The 15,792-nt window shown below is 44.9% G+C and overlaps 1 protein-coding gene across 3 annotated transcripts in view; it reads right to left on the bottom strand.

Moving 5' to 3' along the window:
* The window catches only part of PRPSAP1 (phosphoribosyl pyrophosphate synthetase associated protein 1), a 28,360-nt gene that overhangs the window by 4,522 nt on the left and 8,046 nt on the right, over positions 1-15,792 (bottom strand). For all 3 annotated transcript variants that reach the window (XM_058704832.1, XM_058704834.1, XM_058704833.1), the window contains 5 exons: positions 15,081-15,147; positions 7,631-7,803; positions 6,175-6,290; positions 5,665-5,720; positions 4,733-4,878 (listed from right to left, as the gene is read on the bottom strand). In XM_058704832.1, the coding sequence (XP_058560815.1) occupies positions 4,733-4,878; positions 5,665-5,720; positions 6,175-6,290; positions 7,631-7,803; positions 15,081-15,147 (558 nt within the window). The remainder of the gene's footprint in view (positions 1-4,732; positions 4,879-5,664; positions 5,721-6,174; positions 6,291-7,630; positions 7,804-15,080; positions 15,148-15,792) is intronic.

Genomic DNA, 15,792 nt, shown 5'->3' with positions numbered 1-15,792 from the left:
CAGAAGAACAGGCTAAGTAGTCTACTTTTTAAAGCTTTTCGTTATGCTGAAATATTAAACCAGGAGGGGGAGAGGGACACAAGAATAAAACTCGAGGTAGTCCTATAGGTTAGTAATTATCAGCAAACAGTCCATTTTAATGGAGTCCTCTCTACAGGTACGGCGACCCTCAAAGAACAGGCGTGCCTCTCTACCTACCAGCAATTGGCCAAGCTGAAATCCAGCACTATTTTACTGGCCAATTTTAACCAACACTTCCTGATTTCCCATCCCAGAAACAAGGGCAATTTTTTTGAATCCGGGCAGTTAAAAAGGCTCTGCATATACATAGCACCTAAAAGAGGGAGAAAATAAGCCACCGGCATTAGGAAAGGCTTCCCTAAGCTCTGTCTTTAAATTAGACCATGTGAGTAGGTGGTTGTGTTGGCCTACCCGCTTCTTAGAGAGATGTGGTCCCTGTTCTTGACCATTTTCCTCTGTGAAAAAAGAATTGCAAGCCAGTGTCCCTCACCCAAGGCCAATAAAAACTCAGCTCAAGTTTGATGCAGAAAACATGTCACAGTACTCCTGTTTGCTTTTCTGTAATTCTGCTTCTCCCAAAAAACTTCTATCCGTTTGGAATGAAAACCAGGCATGGCTATAGGATGGAGGCTTAAAAGGCTTTTTTTTCTTTTGAAAAGCAAGCATCCCTCCTGGTATGCTCATTCCCTGCTCTTAACTGGGTTTGAGATCCGGGTAAAACTGAACATACAATATGGTCGCTACGAAAAAACAGAGACTTTAGTATAGAGTCAAGGGAAATGCACAGCACCTCAGAAACCCAAATTTCCTAACAGCTTGCCCCAAAAATAAAACACTGAAAATTCGAAATTTTCAGTAAAAATTTTCAGACACTTTCTGTATGTACTGAAGTTTAAGGGTAAAAGATGCTAAAACTACCATTTAAGATTCTGTTCTCTTGCCTCATTTTCTCCAACAAAACCCAATCTGTTTAAGGATGAGATGAACTGTGGGGTACCTGGGTAGTTCAGTTAAGTCCAACTCTTGATTTAGGCCCAGGTCAGGATCTCACGGTTCGTGGGATCGGACCCCGCGTCGGGCTCTGCGCTGACAGCATGGAGCCTACTTGGGATTCTCTTTCTCTGTCTGTCCCTCCCTGGCTCATGCTCTCTCTGTCTCTCTCTCTCTCAAGGTAAATAAACATTTTTTTTAAAGTATTAAAAATTTTTTTAAAGAATAAAATGAATTGTGCACCATCACTTGTGGCCAGAAATCACTGTTAAAACTGTATCAACTCACTGCAGTGAAAATGTCAATTTATCAAATGACCTCAATATGAAGAAAGTAGGAAATTATCTTTTCTTTTAAAATTAGCATTTTGCAAAAGCCACATTTATAACCATCCTTAAATTTTACATACTCTTTTACTCTTTCCCCAGAGTCAATTAACCAAAACTTCCTCTCTTGAAATATAGAGCAAGAAAGAACCAAGAGGAATTACTCATTCCTTATGCAGTTTGATCTCGTTCTATTTTTAGTTCAATGGAAGGTCAAACTTTATCAACAGACTGACAGTAAAAAGAGATATAAGAAATAAAGGTCTCCACTAGAACTAGAACTGAGGTTATTTTCAAGCTCATGACTCCGTCCACACGCAAACAAGTCAAAACTTACATTTAATTGAGGCTCATGTCTGTTTTCACTTTAGTGGTGAAAACCACATCTTCACTTGTAAAATTAACCCAGGAAAACCAAGCCAGAAAAGGTGACTTTCTCTCCTTTTTGTGATCCAAACTCTTTAATTTTCATTAGTGTGGCAAACACGGAGCCGTCTTTCGCAGAACCACTGGCCTATAATCCTTTCAAGTTCATGAGATGCCCTTGCCATCAGGACGGATTCAACTCTATCTTATAAAACAGAAAAATGTATACGACTTCACTTGTTTTTTAAAGTTTATTTTTGAGAGAGAAAGAGAGAGAGAGAGAAACAGAGTGTGGGCGGGGGAGGGGTGGAGCGCGAGAGGGAGACACAGAATCCGAAGCAGGCTCCAGGCTCCCAGCCGTCCGCGCAGAGCCCGACCGGGGGCTCGAACCCACGAACCGTGAGATCGTGACCTGAGCCGAAGTCGGCCGCTTCACCGACTGAGCCGCCCGGGTGCCCCTCTAAGACTTCACTTTTAATAAATGACTCTTCATCCTCATTACCATTAAGTAAAGCCCTTAAGACGTACCGGAAGCATAACGGACATATGAATATAAAGCATATTTAATTTAGAAGGTACAGTTACACATACAAAACTAGCATCTCCTTGTTAGGACGGCTGATTCCAGGGCTGAGGAAGTACACGATAAACATGGAACGTCTAGTTGTACCAGACGGTACGGAAGTATCAAAAAATGATACGGATGCGTCAAAAGAACGCGGGAGGTGGCTCGAAGCCGTCCTTTTTGGCCAAGTCTAAGACAATTTGAGCATTACAATAAACAGTAGCGATGGATTAGAAAACGTGCTGAACAAAGAAAGATTCCATGAATCCATCCCGATATAAGTGAAGGAACGAACAGGGCAGAAGGGGAGCTGGAAACATCACCATGTGACAACATAGTAGCCGATTCAACCTAATGTGAAGAAATACACAAGGCCCCGCGAAGGGATATTCTATAGAAATGGCCTGTACTCTTCAAAAGCGTCAAGGCCATAAGAGACCAAGAACAGAGGAGCCACTGCAGATTAAAGAAGACTAAAGAGAAATGTCAACTGAGTCCGATGTATGATCTTATACTGGGTTCTGGGCCAGAAAGAAATGATTTCCCTTCGCTCTAAAGGATCCTGGTGGGACAACTGGTAAAGCATGAGTAAGGTCTGCAGACTAGGTAATAGTACTGTAACAATGTCAGTTTCCTGAGTCTGATAACTGCGCAGTGGTTACCTAAGAGAATATCTGTTTTTATGAAATAGGTACTGACGCATTTAGGAATACAGGGGCACGGTGTCTGTAAATCCCTCTCATATGCTTCAGAAAAAAAGAGTATGTACATAAATGTTAAATCTGGGGCTCTGAGTCAAGAGGAGAGAGGAATTCTGTATTATTCCTTCAACTTTTCTCTAAGACTGCAGTTTGTTCAAAATAAAAAGCTGAAATATGGATCCTGGATCCCCCCGCTGCTTCACTCCAAGCCCCGGCTCCACCAGCTCCGGGCCGGGTCTCCGTTTCCTCACTGGCAGACTAAGGGATAACACGAGCACTTTCACAAGGTCGTGTGAAGACCACATCTGGAGATCTCCTAAAGGGCTTCGAATATCTCTTGACACATAATAAGAGCGCAAAAGATGTTTATTATTACTGGTGCTTTGTTTTTCATAACCAAAGCCTGGGAAAACTCTACGTGTTCGACAACAGGGGACTGATTCAATAAATTATGGTATATCCAGGAAACAGGGCACCACGAAACTATCAAAGACCGAGAGATCTGCATAGACTGATAGGGAAGGGACGGAGCAATGTGATATACTACCACTATGTGAAAACGAGAGAACATGAGATACATATAGTCTCTAAACGGATATAAGAAGCCAACTATCTGCAGGTCAGAGCAGCTGGGGAGGAAAGAGAAAAATCTAGGAGGAAGACAGGGGAGTGGGGTAGGAAAGTTTTTTTTACTGGAAAGAATTTTATACTTTTTGAATTCTGAAGTATTATCAATGTATTGCCTATTCAAGAACTTTAATTATGAAACCTTCAAATAAAGTAAAATGCTACGGTACCAAGAATTTAAATTGACAGAGTATATTGCTTGTTTGTCTTATACAGAAACCTCCAAAGTTGAAAACAAAGCAATGGAAATTCGATAGGGGAAACAAATCAGTTTACACCTTTGACGGGAGTCTAAGTAACCTGGGGTATAACCATTCTGGTATTTTCCCACTCTATTAACCTCTGTATGTTTCTGAGGCATGGCAAATAGATACAGATTTGAAAAAGAAATAATCTTTGGGGTGCCTGGGTGGATCAGATAGTTGAGCATCCGACCCTTGATTTCAGCTCAGATCATGATCTCACCATTTGCGGGTTGGAGCCCCGCGTCAGGCTCCGCGCTGTCAGCGCGGAGTCTGCTCGGGATTCGCTCTCTCCCTCTCTCTTTCTCTGCTCCTCCTCTGCGCTCTTTCTCTCTCTCTGTCTCAAAATAAATAAGTAAACTTAAACAAAAGAAAGAATCTTCTCCCTCTAAAAAGTATATTATATATTATAGTCTAGGATGCAGGTCATTACCACTCAAAATCCATGGAAAGAAATAGCCTCCACACTGTTGGACTAATTAATAGCAAGTTAGTCAAGTATCAGGTTGAAGGGCTATATTACTAAAGTAAGAGCTAAAAGTCACCTGGGTCACCAAAGACTAGTGCCTGATCAGTGGCTGCTACTGTCGACCTGACCAAAGTATAGAAGCGTAAGATTTCGCACCATTACACATACAGCATTTTCATTAAAGCTAAAGTTATTCCACACTCTCTGAAGGCTAAGTGCCACCCAGATCAGTTCCACTGTCCTTACACATGTCTGTGAATGTAACACAATCTCCTTTTACCAAACGGGAAATCAATGCAATACCATTCAATTACTGGAAATACCAAGATAGCATACATCCATACACGTATTAACTCCTAGCCAGTCACACTACTCCAAACTTTCTTCCATTTACAAGTGAAATAAAAACACAGAGCTAATCTTACACGGCAACTCCAGGCCCGGGTGGACGGTGGCATTTTTGACCATCGGGGGAGAATGACGACCATCATCCATGTCCAACTCTGTACACTGGGCTTCTCCGTGGATTACAGCCAACCCCAGACGGAGTCTCTCCGCATATGACTGCGCCCTAAGAGAAAGAGGGAAGCAGCAAAATTCACGGGAAGAAAACCCAAGTGTCACTATCTCATTACTCTATCATAAAACGAAAACATCACTCAGGCTTTTAGGGACACACAAAGGAATTATTTCTACAAATCAGAGGCCTTACTGAGGCCTAGACCAGAACGTTAAGTGCCTCAAGAGGCCCAGGGGTTGACATGTGGGCCAGCATCTGATTCTGGATAATTTTGGTTCTACCCTTTGTCCAATATTGTAACACTCCTAGGGGCGCTTGGGTGGCTCAGTCAGATAAGCGTATGACTTCGGCTCAGGTCATGATCTCATGGTTCATGGGTTCGAGCCCCGCATCAGGCTCTGTGCTGACAGCTCAGAGCCTAGAGCCCGCTTCGGATTCTCTCTCTCTCCCTCTCTCTCTCTGCCCCTCCCCTCCTCGTACTCTGTCTCTTTCTCTCTCAAAAATAAATAAAACATTAAAAAAAACAAAAACAAAAAAAACCCACTGCCTGAAAAATGCTCATATCCCTTTGTTTTCCTTTTCCTGAGAACCTGAAAGGAAGAACTTCCTTTTCTCCCCCAGGAAAACGGAGTAATTCAGAGACTGATCTGTATTGTTGGGAGACTAGAGACAAAGCTGTGGTGGGGACAAGACAATAATGGGAAGGGGGGTGGGGGGCGTGCACTCAAGCCAAGGAGCCTTTCCGGGACACATTATGACAGACCCTAGATTCCAAAACAGCTCATTCTGACTCAGAAGCACCCAAAAGGAATTTTTACAAACGTCTAGCTTCTTTACCTTTTGGCCGCATCAGGAGACTTCGCTACAATGACTGCATTCCTGTAATTTGGGATCTAGATTTGGGGGAAAAATAAGAAAATACTGGAAAGTTATCAAAAATAACACCTGGATGCTGGCATGACACTTTTTCCTCTCCTAACAGGGACCCATACTAGCAATCGGATACGCTAGGATTTCATTTACACATTTAAAATTCTTTTAACACTTATCAATGAACATCATTGCCAAAGTACTGCTACATCAAGAAGATAAATAATTAATTCTTAACACCTTCATTTAAGAAAACATAGGTAAATTGCTAAATATACTTAGAAGGAAATCTATTTTTAATGGCTTTACAAAATATGACCCTCCTTGCCTCTATGCTGACCCTATCCGGCTGCCTGAGGCAGGAAGACTTAAGGGAAAGATCATTCGATGTGCCCTTCCATATTGAAATCTGATACCAGAGGAAAACTACATAGGGTCTCTTTTGAGGAAAATGGGGTGTTTGCTCATGCTCCTCACTTCTTCCTGGATATACTGAAGCAGGAAAGGTGAGGCTCTAAGGTTGTCCACAGGAAAGCTGAAAAAGCCTTGTATTTCCTTTTGATGAAGATCCATAGTGATAATGTGAGTTAAACCTGAAATTTTAAAACAAACAATTACAAAGTTCACCCCTACAAGTTACTGGCTACAGTGGCCACAAACTAGACGCCCACTCCTGTTCCCTAACCGAAGGCTGAAAGCAGGGAACGGATTGCGAACAAACACCGTAAGCTACAGAGACTTTATTTGCAACCTCAACAAAACTGAATGGACTAAACAATGGGTCAAGCCTCATGTGAAAGAGCCTATGCCTTCCACATAGACAAAGAGCGCTAAAGCAGAGAAAAAAGTGCTCTCCTCTACTATCATAACTAGCTTGGTCCCGAAAATGAAGAAAAACCAGACAGAAGCAAAGATATGAATATGGGATTAATAAATACTAAAGAAGTAATGGGTGTAAAAAAAAAAATAGTAAGGCCTTGACTAAAGAGTCTAGGAAGAAATGTTAAAAGGCCTGTGGCTGAAGCAGAAGGAATAAGAAAACAAATCCAAAGTAACATACCTATTAGAAGAAAAACTCATATAACACAAAGATAATACATTGAAGTTAGGAACAAGTTCTAAATGTCACATAAGAATGGGTCAAGAAGTATTCTAGAAAAACAAGATACACTCTTATAGTCAACAGTGCTGATCGAAAAAAGGTACACGTATAAAAACATTACAAATGGCCAAAGGTCACTGCAAAACTTCTAGGGCAGTATTTCTTGTTCCTCCCCAAAACATTACACATTTTTAGAGAATGGAATCCAAATGTTTTTTCTCAGGACTCAAATATATATTAGAGTTTTTAAGTAAACACGCCAGGCAAAAATCCCAGTAACTAGAAAGTGTTTTTACATTTGATTCGTAGGCCAGAAAGCATGTTACCGCTACAAAAACACAGAATGAAAGCAATTAAGAACGAGCTGCTAGACAGAGAGACAATCAGGGAGGGGGGAAAAAAAGAGCATTATATAAACTGGAGAAGTAGCAAAAGAAAAACCTGGTTTTAATATTATGCACACGAACGGCATTTAGCTAACCGAGGCAAATACATAAAACCTAGACCTGGAGCTCAAAAGATCCCCTACGGATGCCAAGATCACAGCTGAAGTTTTCATGGTCAGATGAAATGAAAAGAAGTGACAGATGACGGAAAAGCCCAAGATTAGAGAAGAGACGACGTCGCACTCAAGTAAGACAAAGAGAAAAGAAAAAGATGAGAATTTACACCTAAGCTCACATATCCCTAACCGGAACTATCAAAAGGGAACAGAAGAAAGTAATTAGTGAGCAACACTTAAAACCGGTCCCGAATTAGCTCTGAGGGAGGGACTACTCTCAAGCAGGAAGAGTCCTAAATGAGCACCCCAGGGTCCGCGTCCACACTCACCTGCTTTCGCCAGCATGGACGCCAGGAGCTTGCACACAATGGAGCCCCTCTTCCTCATCTTGCTCTGCTTGCTGTAGGGGAAGTAGGGGATGACTCCGATAATGTTCCTGGCACAGGCCGTCTTCAGCGCATAAGCCATGATCAGTAACTCCATCACGGCGGTATTCACATCTCTGAAACAGGTAAAGTTTGTATTTGGGGGGGGGGGGGGAGTTTCATTTACTAACCCCTAAAAGACATCTGAACGTCAGCGATGGCACATGGGCCGCCAAGATGGGCGTCACAGGCATTTTTATCGTCACCTAGCTTATGATGGCACCTCGTGAATACAGGGGAAAGGCTGTTAGCTCTTTGCAGCTGTGGCTGTCATCTGTGGTTAGGTAAATCCATAGCACAGCTACCCACACTCACCTACGCCTGGCTGTTCTGTCAGTGATGCGGTCACTGGGGTGGCATGTGAGGCAGACGTCAACTGCTGGTGGCCAGAGTTAAGCAACACCCGTGGGCACCATCCCAGGCACGGCGGACTCAGCCCCTGCGTCCTGCGAACGCCAAGGGGGGGCCCCACTGTCCTGCTATGTAGCTGCCATCGCCAGGAGGGATTTGGTCTGTTTGTTCTTCCAGGGGTAGCGGGTAGGGTGGAGGATGGGGAGGTCTTGGAACTAAGTTTTCAAAAATCTCATCCCTTTTTTCTCAAGTACACAGATTCCCAACAGAGGTTACTCAGAGAGAGACAAAGAAAGAAGTATGGATCTGAAAGATATTCAAAGGAAAGGCTACTTTCAATTTTAATGAATGTGGATTGCTACTCTTCGCCAAGGCTGATGGTGCCCAAGAAGGGCTCTGCCCTTAAAATAGGTGAGAACCAAAAAACCCAAAACCAGCCAAACACACACACACACACACACACACACACACACACACACACACGAGGTGAAAACCTTAGGGCAGAGGGAAGCTCCGAGCTGAGTCCCTTGTGTCACTCCACTCCAGGTCACCTGGGAAGGTCTGAGACTGGAAGCCAAAAGTGGCCCCGACAGGGTCCTCCCTGAGTTTCGTGGAGGCGAGTTCCCAGAGAATCTGAGACAGGGCCCACTGGGCAGGAGACTGGGCCGAAGACTCTGCCCTTGGGGAGGGGCCTGGCAGATGCCTCCTTAGCTTAGCTTGGAACACACTGGGCTAGCAGAGTGAGTTCAATGGCTGGGGGGAGGTACTCTGCCCTCATAACCCAGTAAGACTACTCTCCCCTGTTCACAAAAAAGAAAAAAAAAAAAAAAAGAGGTGAGAGCCTTGAAATCCTTCAGGATGTTCTTCCAATGGTCCTTGGATTATTCAAGAATCGTCAAACACCCTCTCTTTGGAGTCAGGAGTGTATCTCCCTTGCCTTCCTGGGAAAGAGGATCATTTCCCACGTCTTAGTTTCTATCCATGTGCGCAGCCGGCCCTCTGGGGGTCAGTTCTTGAACTGTCTGATACACAGCAGTGACGCCCTCATTTACAGCAAAACGGAAACCCTGCCATCAACACGGTACCGACTTCGTTGAATAAGATACTCATCATGGAGATTGCTTTCTAGCCTGAAGGGCGGTCGGGCCAATTCCTCTCAGTCTCTGAATTCGTGTGTGTCCCTCTCTCTGAGGGCATCCGTCCTCAGTGCATCTGGGAGTGACACGCTGCAAAGACATCCTTGCGCTCCGACAGCGTTTACTTCCACATTCAACTTCTAGAACTTCCGACCTCACCTTCGTAATTTGGATTTTTCGTAAATATTTCAGGGTTCGGTCACACAAGCATTTCTCCCAGAGCGTGGGTATAATGGACTCAGGGCTCAATTTTGAGACAACTCTGACCTTCCTTCTGGACTGCTGACAGGTTACAGTATTTTCCGGTTATTTCCTTCCTCTGAAATAAACTGGAACATTCTTCCTTCTCATGCTCCCAAACTAATACTGTCCCAAGTCGGGCATCACAAGGTTAGGGGACACACAATCTTTTGGCAATAATCCGGACAAAACATTTACCAAACACTTTCAAGGTACTTCGGAATTCGTTAGACCTGGTCAATTTTAGTTCATTCACATATTCAACAAATATTTATTGAGCAACAGTTAAAATGGCAAATGGGGCTGACCACAGGGGAAGAAAATGCGAGAGGCCCACACTGGATCACCCTCGTGGTAATCACGTGTCCCAGGAGGGGGCACGTCTAACTCCACGTTCCCCCTCCCAGACTTTTTTTTTTTATTTAAAAAAATTTTTTTTATTTAAAAAAAAAATTTTTTTTTAATGTTTATTTATTTTTGAGACAGAGAGAGACAGAGCATGAGCAGGGAAGGGGCAGAGAGAGAGGGAGACACAGAATGTGAAGCAGGCTCCAAGCTCCGAGCCGTCAGCACAGAGCCCGACGCGGGGCTTGAACTCACGAACTGTGAGATCATGACCTGAGCCGAAGTCGGACGCTTAACCGACTGAGCCACCCAGGTGCCCCTCCCCTCCCAGACTTTTAGACTTTATTCCACAGAGGGGAGAGCTGCTCTTCCCCCACTGGATCACCTGAACTGGTGCCTCGTGGGCTCTGAATGTTAAGCTGGAAGGTTACACAGTACCTGGAGGACAGCGTGTAAATAACTCAGGCGTGCACATCTAGACTAAACACCAGGCATCACATCTACTATAGCCAAAGTCCTCTTCCGCATATAGACTGCTTGACAATGTTGGAAATACAATTAGAACTTTCTTAACCTTCCAGGGGCGTGATACTGGGCGGTGTTGCAAAAGTTCCGCCGGCTGTGGTTTCTTCCATCAGACCTCAATGTCAGCAATATGGTTAGAGTTGAAGTTAATATATTCCGAAAGAGTATCTGCCCAGGTGGCTGGGCTTTTAGCTGGCTTTGTAATAGCATTTATAACACACAACCATAGGATGCAGTGAGGTTTGGGCAGCACACCTCAAGGCCCGCCCAGATAGTAAGATGTTAACATAACAAAACGAACAATTTTCAAACAGCCTGGATTTCAGCAAAACTTCCCTTTCACTAATTACTAATTTCTGCCGTGGGATTTCATTTTCTACTTTTTCCTCTTCCTATTGACCTATGCCAAGGGATTCAACATCCTCCAGCCCAAAGCTGAGGAAAGCCTCCCATGCCCCACCCCTTCGGTCAGGAAAGCAACAAAGGAGACTCTGTCACGCTGGCTCTCCCCGTTCCCTGCGGGACACTAGACAAACCGGACAGCAGGCAGTTAATCTGTGGGCTAGCAGGGTGAAGAGAAGCTGGCTGGCAGCCTCTGCTTTGTTTATCTGTTCCCTAAGACTGTTCCAAGTACATCCTGGCTAGTTTTCGTGGTCTTTGTATCTAAGCAGGACAATCTTAATTGTTTACCAACCGACTCGTTTTTCTTTCCCCTAAGATAATCACATCCTATATTAAATCTGACCCTTGTTGCTCTGCCGGTTTTGATAAACAAAGATAAATGAGACACGAGGAAGCAGACATGGTCTGTATACACCAGCCGAACTGCGCAGGACCGCAATGACAGGCCGACACCATAGATGGAAAGAGTGACAACATGCCAACGGGGTGGGATTTACCCCACCTCCGACCCCACGACTTAATCATCTGAAGCAACTAAGGTATAAATGTTCTTCTCTTTTTTAATTTTTAAAGTTGATTTATTTTTAGAGAGAGAGAAAGGCAGGGTGAGCAGGGAAGGGGCAAAGAGAGAGAGAGAGAGAGAGAGAGAGAGAATCCCAAGCAGGCTCTGCACCGTCAGCACAGAGCCCAATGTGGGGCTCGAACTCACGAAACCGTGAGACCGTGACCTGAGCTGAAACCGATGGTGAGACACCCAACCAACTGAGCCACCCAGGCGCCCCGTAAATGTTCTTTTAATGACTCTTCTTACATTACATCAACACACTAGGCCTTGTAACATAAACACGGAAATTGTCCTTCAAAAAACACTCTGTAAGCTTCACATCCATTTTACTTCCTTCCCTCGCTCAGTATATTTGGAAGTTCCTGGAGTACTGATGTGAAATGTTGGGGTTCGGGAGCAAACGGTCAAGAAAGAATTCTTGAGACGTCTTCAGTGCAAAAAAGGGCTGTTTTATGAAAGCACGGGCACAGGACCTGTGGGCAGAAAGCACTGCACCGGGGTTGTGAGGAGTGGCTGATTATATACTTTCAAGTCGGGAGGGGGGTCAGGGACAGCGTTGAGTCTCGAAGGAACATGGAAGCAAGGTGTCCAGGACCTTGAGGGGCTAGCTCTTATGAGGAAGAGGTCATTTCCTCCAGTAAAACCGCAGTCATGAGACCCTGCAGATGTCTATCAGTAGGCCAAATGCTTGGAGAATGACTGCTAGTCTATATCTTGGGGCTGGGAGGGGGCAGTTAGAGATAAAGGAAGTTTCCAAAGGGATTTTTTATAGGATCCTGGAGGTTGGACGAACGTCAAGCTAAGACTGCCTCTTGCCTCTAGCAAAGTATTAACGCGGAGGCAGCTAAGCTCCCTGAGGAAGGTCACTCTGCGTGTCTCAAATACCTGTCACTGAGCTGTAGGTTGTGAGGAGTTCATTTTTTTTTTTTTTTTTTTTGCCTTTGTTCTCCACATCAAGTATCAGACATTTAAATCACGCAACATAGCGGTGCCCGGGTGGCTCAGTCGGTTAAGCGTCTGACTTCAGCTCAGGCCACGATCTCATGGTTTGTGGGTTCGAGCCCCGCATCGGGCTCTGTGCAGACATCTCGGAGCCTGGAGCCTGCTTCGGATTCTGTGTCTCCCTCTCTCTCTGTCCCTTCCCCGCTCTCTCCCTCTCAAAAATAAATATTAAAAAAAATTTTTTTTTAAATCATGCAACATAATCACTTCATTCAGAAAGGCTTTTTGCCATTTCCAAAAAATTGAATCCACCCTCAACAATAAAAAACGTGCGATTACTGGAGCAAAGGGAATATGTTGCGGGCTCCGGAGGGGGGTTTTGGAAGGTGAGCCCCACCTCCGGGGCTATTGGTCAGCAGCACCACCAACAGGGGTGATGACATTAGTCTCCCCTGGCGAGCACAACACCAGAGGGCAGCCTCGCGGGTGACAGAGCTCCCACGCTCCCGCATTTCGCCCCCAGACAAGACCCTCAGGTCTTCCCCTCATTTAAAAAAAAATTTTTTTTAAATATTTTTGAAAGAGGGAGGGGGGAAGAGAGAGAGAGAGAGAGAGACAGAGAGAGAGAGAGAGAGAGAGAGAGAAAATGAGCGGGGGAGGGGCAGAGAGAGAGACACAGAATCTGAAACAGGCTCCAGGCTCTGAGCTGTCATTGCAAATCCCGATGCGGGGCTCGAACCCACAAGTGGTGAGATCATGACCTGAGCCGAGGTCAGGTCAACTGCCTGAACCACCCAGGTGCCGGTGCCCCTTCCCCCTCATTTCTAAGGTGCAGCATCGAACAAGAGCACGAGGCAAAAAAGAGCGCCAGGACCGGGAGGAAACCGGCACAAAACCAAAATTGCCGGAGGACTAGTGGGCAAAGTTACTATCAAAGTATCTATCAGAGGCGCCTTGTCTACCAATACTACAGCAGCATGGATGTTTACACCCAGCAATTCCATTTCTTGGAATCTTCCTATGGAAATACCGGAAACACAAGATGTCCAGGCAGGGTATGTGCTGCAGGCACTCGGGCACAGGCTTCTGAGGACGGATTCACCCCCATGGGGGAGGGAGGGGCTGAAAGTTCCCACCCTCTATCCTCTGCTGACTTCCCCAGGAGCCCCCCTCTAGTGGTGATCTAGAGGCTTCCCAAAAACCATCTCAATAACGTCAGCGCAGGAGTGGCTGTAAGGGGCTTGCTATGAATAACAAAAGACACCTTCCTTGCTCTTAGGAAATTCCACAGGTTTTAGGTTTTAGGAGCTCAGCACTGGGAAAGGAAGACCAAATACACACACACACACACACACACACACACTGGGAAAGGAAGACCAAATATATATACACACACACACACACACACACACACTGGGAAAGGAAGACCAAATATATATATATATACATATATACATACACACACACACACACACACACACACACACACACACTGGGAAAGGAAGACCAAATATACACACACACACACACACACACTGGGAAAGGAAGACCAAATATATATATATATATACATATATACATATATACATATACACACACACACACACACACACTGGGAAAGGAAGACCAAACACACACACACACACACACACACACACACACTGGGAAAGGAAGACCAAATATATATATATATATACACACACACACACACACTGGGAAAGGAAGACCAAATATATATACACACACACACACACACACACACATATATCTTTTTTTTTTTTTTAAGATTTCATTTTTAAGTGATCTCTACACCCTGGGGCTCGAACTTACAACCCTAACCGAGATCGAGAGTCGCACGCTCTACCAACTGAGCCAGCGAGGCGCCCCCAAATATATATTTCTTATTACAAGTCACATTTTCACTGAGGCTAAAAGTAGCTTCCATGTGGGATTTGGGCGAAGGATTAAAGAAGATACATGTAGGGGCGCCTGGGTGGCGCAGTCGGTTAAGCGTCCGACTTCAGCCAGGTCACGATCTCGCGGTGCGTGAGTTCGAGCCCCGCGTCAGGCTCTGGGCTGATGGCTCGGAGCCTGGAGCCTGTTTCCGATTCTGTGTCTCCCTCTCTCTCTGCCCCTCCCCCGTTCATGCTCTGTCTCTCTCTGTCCCAAAAATAAATAAAAAATGTTGAAAAAAAAAAAATTAAAAAAAAAGAAGATACATGTAAGAGCCTCACCCCGATGGCCTCCAGCGCTGTTCTCATCTTTTGTTTTTAATGTTTATTTATTTTTGAAAGAGAGACAGAGCATGAGTGGGAGAGGAGCAGAGAGAGAGAGAGAGAGAGAGAGAGAGAGAGAGAGAGGAAGACCCAGAATCAAGCTGTGAGATCATGAGCTGAGCCGAAGTCGGGCGCTTAACCGACTGAGCCACCCAGGCGCCCCAAGGGCCATTCTTACCACGACCACAGTCTCAGGAATCTCAATAAACCAAGACAGGAAGGTCTGCACTTTCCAGAGACATACACAGATACCATCGACACCAGAGCAGCTTGAAATGGGCCACTATGCCAAAAAAAAAAAAAAAAGTGCAAAAACTGTGCCTCCGCAGGGGCCATGCATCGGATTTAACAACAAAAAGCTTTTCGGAGCGCCTGGGTGGCTCAGCCCGCTGCGGATTCTGTGTCTCCCTCTCTCTCTGCCCCTCCCCTGCTCATGCTCTGTCCCTCTCTGTCGGTCAAAAATAAATAAACATTAAAGAAAAAAAAAAGAAAACAGAAGGGTTGCTTCTGTGATAACCGAATTCTATCGCTAAGATTTTTAGAGGAAATCTTACCTCTAATGCTAATCTTACCTGGGTATTGTTTGTATAATGAAAATATCTTGGCCACGAACAGATTCTTTTATTTCAACTCTTGTTTCTGAAAAATAAAAAAAAGTCCAATAGTTTAGGGAAAGCACTTCGTGATACACTAATGGGGCAGCACATGGATGGAGTCAAGATGAAATCTAAATCAACACTTCACCTAGCGCACCAAAATAATTCTGCAAGAGATCTCAGAATGACGAGCATCCATATAAAAATAGTGAAGCTGAAGGGGAAAAAAACCCCAAAAATACGCTAAAAGGCAAAAAAGTAACACAAACAGATCCACATAAAATCTCGGGGTCCAAAAAAGCAAACCCATCACCGAAATAAAGACAGGACGCCTGGGGAAAAGTAAAGAGGTCAAAAGTTAACTGCCTTCTTCCCACAAATGCGGAGGCCTCGGGCCCTGTCCTGAGGTCCCCAAGTGGAAGACCTGGACCAAGCAGGCGAGGACTGATCCAGGAGAGACAACGCAACGCCAAAGGCTGGGAGACTTTTCAGGCTAATGTGACAGAAAGAGACCAAGAGATGGGGCGCCCAGCTGGCTCAGTAGGTAGAACACGCGGCTCTTGATCTCAGGGTCGAGAGTTCGAGCCCCATGTTGAACATGGAGCCTACTTAAAAACAACAACAGCAAAATACAAAGACCCAGAGAGCGAATAGTGGGGTTGGTTAAACCACCTTCTCGTCCTCAGGT

The sequence above is a fragment of the Neofelis nebulosa genome, chromosome 16, assembly GCF_028018385.1.
Source record: "Neofelis nebulosa isolate mNeoNeb1 chromosome 16, mNeoNeb1.pri, whole genome shotgun sequence".
Lineage (NCBI taxonomy): Eukaryota > Metazoa > Chordata > Mammalia > Carnivora > Felidae > Neofelis > Neofelis nebulosa.
Note: the sequence above shows the minus strand (reverse complement) of the source record. Positions and strands in the feature narration are given on the sequence as shown.